Genomic DNA, 8464 nt, shown 5'->3' on the forward strand with positions numbered 1-8464 from the left:
CCTATTTTGTTTCAAGTCGTCACGTGACCCAAGAGTCATGACCCGCCAATCCCAGGCCGCCCCGCTGTCCGCACCGTTCCCCTGTCCACGCTGTGTGTTTGGGAGGAGGACTTCTTGTTCATCTGTCATCTGAGTGCTTCGTATTGGGCGACTTTAAGGTCTCTAGTGGCACCGAGTTGGGGGTTTACTCACCATACTGCGCCACCATGGTGCTTCCCACGTTGCATTGGTTAGTGTGTGTTTGTTTCTGTGTGTGTGTGTGTGTGTGTGTGTGTGTGTGTGTGTGTGTGTGTGTGTGTGTGTGTGTGTGTGTGTGTGTGTGTGTGTGTGTGTGTGTGTGTGTGTGTGTGTGTGTGTGTTTATCTGTGTGTGTGTGTGTGAGTGTGTGTTTATTTGTGTGAGTGTGTATGTTGGTGAATGGGAGCCATACAAGTTATTTAAAATGTATTCCTAAAATATGTTTATTTTATTCGGTTTCAAAGACTAATAGATATAACAAACATAATGTTGGATTATTTCCATAAATATCGGAACCTTCTGAAAATAATTGAAAAAACCTCTGAAAGAGGTCGGTTCGACCCCTCTAAGAGGATTACCTGAAAGTGTCACTTTGGACAGCTGGAATCTCTCCTGGTACAGGGTCATCCCTGAGGGACAGGCCTGGATTTTCAAAGTGATGGTTAGGTCTCGGTCTCCAAGCCACATACCATGAGAAGAGAGGAAGGTTGGTTTATCTCCAGCCCTGCGCCTGTAGAACACATGATCCCGTATCTGAGATCTGTGGAGAACAGGTGTCACAGAGATAGCTGCGGCTGTCGCCCTTCTATCTCACTGGCATCGCTTCTGCAAGTCTCTCAGAATTCCTCCAGTGTGAGTAACACTGCTCACGAGGAGCGCAGGAACAGGGCCCGACCGGTTACACGCCTGTCACGACAAAACAGCCAGGAACACTTACACAAGCCATGTCTTTGTAAAGTTATTTGTTTGGTTAACCATGATAATAATATATGAGTACAGTTACACAGTGCGGAAATATACCTTTGATCACATCTGAAACTCATCTCCATCTCTAATACAACAGTCCGTATATGGTCCAAACAATGATAAGGGGCTGGTAATTGACTCCCAAAAGCCTCTGCTCTGCGTCCATCTCTGCGCCTTGTAGCTCTGTTAAAGGCCCTGGATGTCTTGGTGCATGGCCATGTGAAGATGAAGAGCTCCACGCATTTATAGAGAGACCAACCTTTAGGATGTGGGCAATCCTTAATATCTGTCTGTTCAGCTTCTAAGGCCAGAAAGAGGATAATTCATTTCATTACATGCGTACGGTGCCTCAGCCATCCATTTAGTAAAGTATATGTCATCTTTGGATAAAAGTGTCTCCATCATCACAAAATTGGGCTTATTGACTGACCCTAACCCCAAAGCTATGGGTGACCTTTTCAATGAGCTCAATACCTGCAATATGGAAGGGGTGTGTGTTGTAAGAGTCTGAGAACACGTGAGGAAGGATCCATTAATCACTGGTTATCTCTGAACGGTTAGCCTTCAGCCGACAGAAGGCTCATGTGAGCCCTAGCGTTATGGAATGCTCCGGAGTGTGACAGGAGACCTGGTCATGTGAGAAGAGCTGAAGAACGGCGGAAACAGAGTAGAAAGCCACAGCTCAGACTTGTTTTGTGTTTTCAGGATTTACTTTTCTACTTTAATATAAATATAAATTTTCTTCTCCCTCCTATTACCATGATCCAACTTTAAGATATAAATCGGAGTTGGCAATACAATTGACTACACTGAAAACCCATTTGCATAACAGTAAAACTGATAGCATCTGGAATGTTCTTTGTCATCCTAAATCAAAAACATAAAACCAACAGCAGGTAGCAGGTCTAATGAATGTCTTCCATGTGATAGCATCTAGCATGTGACCGTTCGGAAGAAATGTGGTAAGTCTAGTATCTGTGCACTCTATGATCTACAGATACTTTTAATTGTTCCTTTCCTGCATTTAAAGGTTGCAGCTGATGAACAGTTTGGTTATGTTCACTTCCATTCTGTCATGAAGAGAGAGAGAGAGAGAGAGAGAGAGAGAGAGAGAGAGAGAGAGAGAGAGAGAGAGAGAGAGAGAGAGAGAGAGAGAGAGAGAGAGAGAGAGAGAGAGAGAGAGAGAGAGAGAGAGAGAGAGAGAGAGAGAGAGAGAGAGAGAAGGCCTGAGGCCTTTTTTTGAGTTTGAGTATGTTGTTTGACAAAGAGAGGATCCATTATACAACAGTGAATCACATGCAGTAATGACATAATTGTGGCTGTGCCAATGACCTGCTCATCAAGGAGATCTGCTCAACCGTGGAAAGGGAAAAAGGGAGCATGGGCCAAGCCACTATTATGACCAGCATTGTAACTGATCCATCGTCCAGGGCTTCTTCAACCATACACAACAATACAAGACAAGATAGATGGCTAGAGCGCTGTTATGCTAGGCATAAAGTATAACCCTAACCCTATCTGTGAGAGGGATACAACGTTTGATTTGTGACAAATTACCCAACGATTCGTCGTGATATTGTAACAGAAGCTGGTGATTTCAAAGAAGATAACTTCTTGGAGGTACATCCCTGCTCATTATTCAACTGTTGGCTATGAGTATTAGGAGGCAGGTCACAAGGTGTTCTCGCTCAGCCAGGTGTAGCCAAGGAGACACACCCCCCTGCTGAACCCTATTTAACCAGCGCGCCGCCGCAGCCGAGCCACTCTCTGTTCTCCCGACCGCCACCATGTTGAGCTGGTTCTATGGTGGCACCAAGAGCACCAACGTGCGGGTCTCCCTGCCCGCTGTCTGCTTTGTGTGGCAAATCGCCATGATTGTCCTGTTCGGGGTCTTCATTAGATACAACGAGGAGGCGGACACTCACTGGCAGGAGTTCAGGAGGGAAAACAACATCTCCAGCGATATTGAGAATGACTTCTACTTCCGATACCCAAGTAAGTGCGACCTCCACCTCGGGCTGCAGACTGGTCCATTGTCCTTAGAACACATCCTTATTTACTGTATTTATATTCATCCTTATATCCTGTATTTATATTCATATCTTTGTAACCACTTTAATGCTTGTGACTGGTGTTTATTTATTGCTTTCTCATTTGAAATGGTTCATTTTATAATTTATCACCCAATTAAGGAAATAACATAATTACAATAATACATACTGTACATATCAACCATTTAAAGAAAAAATTGTAATATTCATTCAATATGCATAATAAAAAACAATAAACAATAAAACATAATCCAAACATTCAACCGTGTCAACAGCTGTAGAAACCTATTGACTTGAAATTATTCAAATTGGAAAATTACAATACTGAATCAGTGATGGAACAATACTTCAGATTTGACAAAATAATCAACAAAGGCAACCCTTCAAACGAGGACGAGAGGATTTGACTTATTGTCTTTCTAAATGGCGAGTCCTACCTTCCCTGACTGTGTCACAGTGTTTACTAGAAGCAGAGGCTCATGGATGTGTCCTCCCTCCCAGGCTTCCAGGACGTGCATGTCATGATCTTTGTCGGGTTCGGCTTCCTCATGACCTTCTTGAAGCGGTACAGCTTCGGCGCAGTGGGCTTCAACTTCCTGGTGGCAGCCTTCGGTATTCAGTGGGCTCTGCTCATGCAGGGTTGGTTCCATACCCTGGACCCGGCCACAGGGAAGATCCTGATTGGTGTAGAGAAGTAAGACACACTTCAAAGGTCTGCTGCTTGGTTTCCTGACATTGTTTGCAGTTCAGTTGGCTGCACAGGGCGTGTTTCCCTCACTGTCTGCCTTCAATAGTATATTGTTTTGATAATGCATCGTCTGAAAGGTGTATATGAGGAACCAGATAATCAGGTTCAGGGATTTTTCAAAATGCTGACATCGCTCAGCACATAGCATCATTAGTAGAGTGACAATGACCATGACTGTCATGCTAGGATCATTATGTGATGACTGACGAGAACTCTTCAGTCATCCAGCTCCACTGGAGGTTTATAGTGAGTCGCTCACAAAACACCTGATTGTATATCAACGTCTTCCTCCTATTTGGTCCAATCAGCTTGATCAACGCAGACTTCTGTGTGGCCGGGTGCCTGATCGCCTACGGGGCATTGCTGGGGAAAGTCAGCCCAGTCCAGCTTCTGGTGCTCACATTGTTTGGCGTCACACTGTTTGCTGTGGAGGAGTACATCATCCTCGACCTGCTGCATGTGAGTTTCCCCCTGAGCTGGTATTCTCCAGAACCACCAAAGGATGAGATCCTTTCCCAGTGTGCGTCCATGTTCACACCACAATGTCTCCCCAGGCCAGGGATGCTGGAGGCTCCATGGTCATCCACGCCTTCGGAGGCTACTACGGGTTGGCTATTTCCTGGGTCCTCTACCGCCCTAACTTGAACCTGAGCAAGCGCCTCAACGGCTCGGTCTACCATTCTGATGTCTTCGCCATGATTGGTGAGTGTGTTTTCGTTGTTCTTTAGGACCACTCTGTGTCTTACCTTGCGGCCTAGAAGTGAGGGTGTCATGTTTGGTGTCTGCTCAGGTACACTGTTCCTGTGGATGTTCTGGCCCAGTTTCAACTCTGCCATCACGGACCACGGGGACGGGCAGCACCGCGCAGCAATCAACACCTACCTGGCGCTGGCCTCCTCGGTCCTGACGGCGGTGGGCATCTCCAGTGTCACGCAGAAGAAAGGGAAGCTGGACATGGTAACGTTGAACCATTACAGTCCAAACGTACACTGATGGTTTTCATTGGAACTTCGCAGCGTGCGTTAGAATGCTGTGTGTTTTAAACCTCTTGTGATTGACAGGTTCACATCCAGAACGCCACCCTGGCAGGGGGCGTTGCTATGGGAACTGCAGCAGAGTTCATGATCACCCCGTACGGATCGCTGATTGTTGGTTTCTGTTGTGGCATCATCTCTACCTTCGGCTATGTCTTTGTTACGGTGAGCAACTTACAACAATATAACAATTACATAATATTATTTCTTATGTTATAATTTTTGAAGGGTAGGAAAACCCATGGGTGTAGGGTTTGAGCAGGATAACCTTTTAACAACTTTATGAATTTCCAACCAAAAACAAAAGTGTTTTTCTACTGAAAGTGATTTGGGTTGACTAACTCTAAATGGCGGTCACTCGGCTCTTGTCTGAACCAGCCACTCCTGGAGAAATACCTGAAGCTGCAGGACACGTGTGGAGTCCACAACCTGCACGCCGTCCCGGGGATGCTGGGGGGCTTCATCGGAGCCATCGTCGCTGCCTCTGCAACGGAGGAGGTGTACTCCAGAGAAGGGTGAGGAGGAGGGTGAGGAGGGTGAGGAGGAGGGTGAGGAGGAGGTTAGCTCCAGAGGGGGGGAGGAGGAGATCAACACAAGAGAAGGGGGAGGAGGAGGTGTACTCCAGAGAGGGGGTAGGAGGAGATTAACTCCAGAGGGGGAGGGAAGTCAGAACATGTGCAGATCCTGTTTACCCAGCTTAAGGTCTGGTTCCCCATCCTAGGTCAGAAAGGTTATAGTCCATCAACACTATCTGTATGAAAGAAAGCTTTATGACTTGGGACAGGTGATCAGACAGTTGGTAAAAGTATTTTTTACCCTCTATAACCAGATACCTTAGCGGTTGCAATTTGAACTAAATAGTTATATTCCATAAATGGACCAATGCTTGTTTTATTCTGCCAGGTTAATCAACACGTTTGACTTTGAGGGGGACTTCGCCGACCGGACGGTTGGGACTCAGGGCGGCTTCCAGGCCGCCGCCTGCTGTGTGGCCATCGCCTTCGGCATCGTCGGAGGGGGGTGTGTGGGTAAGCTCTCAGACGGCCGACCCTACAGCGGCGTCACTGAGTCACGGGCCAGGGAGCCCGTCCAGAGGGTGACCTTTGATTTCTATAATAATTGACACGGTTATGGTCTCACTCGCATACTTATACCTGGTGACCCGTAACGTTTCTGAGGTGTTAAATAAGACACCACCTGACACCCCCTGAACCCACCTCACCTCCACCTGACACCACCTGGCACCACCTCACCTCCACCTGAACCCACCTCACCTCCACCTGAACCCACCTCACCTCCACCTGGCACCACCTCACCTCCACCTTAACCCACCTCACCTCCACCTGATACCACCTCACCTCCACCAGACACCACCTCACCTCAACCTGACACCATCTCACCTCCAGAGGACGCCAACCTGATACCACCTCGTCTCCACCTGACACCACCCTAACCCTAACCCTGACACCACCCTAACCCTAACCCTGACACCACCCTAACCCTAACCCTGACACCACCCTAACCCTGACACCACCTCACCTCCGTCTGAACCCACCTCACCTCCACCTGACCACAATGGTTTGACACTTCTTTCCCGTTCCAGGTCTGGTTCTGAAGATCCCTATCTGGGGCGACCCGGCTGATGACAACTGCTACGACGACGAGGCTTACTGGGAGGTAAGAGAATGCTTTCTCGACTCACCACCAGTGGGTGCTGTTGCTTTGTGAACTGTACCAAGCGTTTTAATAGCTAGGACTGGAACTATGCGGGTTGACGTTGTGACCATGTGACATTTTTCAGGTCCCAGAGGATGACGAAAGCATCCCTCCGATTCTGGAGTACAACAACCACATGATCCACAAGCTTCCGGACCTGTAAGTGTACATCAGCGCATGAAGCCTACAGGGAACGTCCTTGCATGTAAAAGTAGTACTTAGCATCATACGTAGCATCTTATCCTAGCTATCTTGGTTGTGTACAGGGAATGAGTTAACCTAGTGATTGTTAATGCTCTGTAACACAGTGTGAGCTTCACCTCAGCGCTGTAACACAGTGTAACACAGTGAGTTAGCTGTAACACAATTTAACACAGTGTAACACAGTCTGACACAGTGTAACACAGTGTGACGTCAGCTGTAACACAGTGTGACACACAGTGTGACGTCAGCTGTAACACAGTGTGACACACAGTGTGACGTCAGCTGTAACACAGTGTGACACAGTGTAACACAGTGTGACCTCAGCTGTAACACAGTGTAACAGTGTGACACAGTGAACACAGTGTTATGCAGCTGTAACAGTGTAAAACAGTTTGACATCAGCTGTAACACAGTGTGACATCAGCTGCACCTTCCGCTCAGCTCCCAGTGAGCCCAGATTAATTAATATCTCTCTTCTCTTTTGTAGATCGGAGTCCAACTTCCAGGTGGAGCAGATCTAGGAGCAGCTACGGGCCGTTGAACCAGACGAGTGGAGGCCCTGATCACTGTTACCTTGTTGGTCAGGAACTTTTATTGTCACAGATGAGTTTTTTGTGTAACACAATTAAGCTGTCGCTATTATTACTTGTTACTATGCTATTAAAAGCACAAAGTGGATAGTATTCCTGTATACATAAGGAACAACGACCAAATTAAATAAAGGCCTACATAGCGGACATGAATGAAGGATAATCTCAGGGTACAAGGATAGGCTTACGGAGCACTTCTTGGCCTATCCTATGTGGTGTTCTCATCTGAAGGACTTTACATTTACTTTCAGGCCTATGGTCTCTGGTCATGTAGGCTATCGCTAATGTGCAGCAATAATCAGTTTAAATGTAAGTTTGCTTTGACTATGAACAAAGCCTACCAGATAGGTGTAGTGAAGGCCAGTGAAGCAAAACCCTGTATATATAGTATATTTGGTCCTTTCCATTAACGTTTAGCATGTAGTATTCCTAGGCCTACTGCCTAAAATCTGAAGGATTGGATTTTCATCAATGAGCATTTGTTAATGCTTTATAATATCTTTAATCAAACATGATGCTTCATGATTGTATATACCTTCTGATATAGTTCTGTATATATATATAGATATTTTATAGAGGCATTGTTTTCCCTTAAAGATTTTGTCCTCAAATCGAGCAAATAATCAAAATTTCGCCAATTGGCCATTAGTCAAAATAAGTTAATGAATTAACTTTCTTTAACATGATAGTTCATTCAGTAGGTCGCCTCGTTTTTTTAATGTATTTGTAACTAAGATAACTATTGCTCATAAATTTGTCTTCACACACATTAGCCTCCAGTAACAGTAAGGTCTACCCTGGCCTCTAATGTATTACACCTGATTTGCGAGCCTAGTCATCTACTTGAAGAGACATGACGAAAGGTGTAAATGTTATATTTTTGTGATTTTTGAAATAAACACATTAATCAAAAACGTTGCAATTACATGAACAACAGTATGAAGACAAACATATAAATATAAAAATATGAAAAATCTAACCTGAGTCTTTGAAAAAGTAGATGTAGCCTCCAAGCCACCGCAGACAGACGGCGACAGGACAAGCAACACAGGGACCCCCTGCCAGTAGCGCTGGTATAAACACCACAACCGGATCCAGCTCAGCATGGTGCCGACCTCTCTCACCGTTAGGCTTTGT

The 8464-nt window shown here is 45.9% G+C and overlaps 1 protein-coding gene across 1 annotated transcript; it reads left to right on the forward strand.

Annotated features, from left to right (window-relative positions):
• The first annotated feature begins 2731 nt into the window (after positions 1-2731).
• Positions 2732-8241, forward strand: rhcga (Rh family, C glycoprotein a). The gene is made up of 11 exons (XM_060071112.1): positions 2732-2979; positions 3537-3729; positions 4092-4242; positions 4338-4485; positions 4574-4740; positions 4845-4982; positions 5196-5332; positions 5721-5845; positions 6421-6494; positions 6619-6692; positions 7225-8241. The coding sequence occupies exons 1-11, from the start codon at positions 2772-2774 to the stop codon at positions 7256-7258; spliced, it is 1449 nt and encodes a 482-aa protein (XP_059927095.1). The 5' UTR covers positions 2732-2771; the 3' UTR covers positions 7259-8241.
• Positions 8242-8464: the final 223 nt, after the last annotated feature.

Source organism: Gadus macrocephalus, chromosome 14, assembly GCF_031168955.1.
Source record: "Gadus macrocephalus chromosome 14, ASM3116895v1".
Lineage (NCBI taxonomy): Eukaryota > Metazoa > Chordata > Actinopteri > Gadiformes > Gadidae > Gadus > Gadus macrocephalus.

Coding starts and splice junctions, on each gene's coding strand:
- rhcga (XM_060071112.1), top strand. CDS start 2,772: ATGTTGAGCTGGTTCTATGGTGGCACCAAGAGCACCAACGTGCGGGTC. Junction 2,980..3,536: donor CTTCTACTTCCGATACCCAA/GTAAGTGCGACC, acceptor CCTCCCTCCCAG/GCTTCCAGGACGTGCATGTC. Junction 4,741..4,844: donor AGAAAGGGAAGCTGGACATG/GTAACGTTGAAC, acceptor TGTGATTGACAG/GTTCACATCCAGAACGCCAC.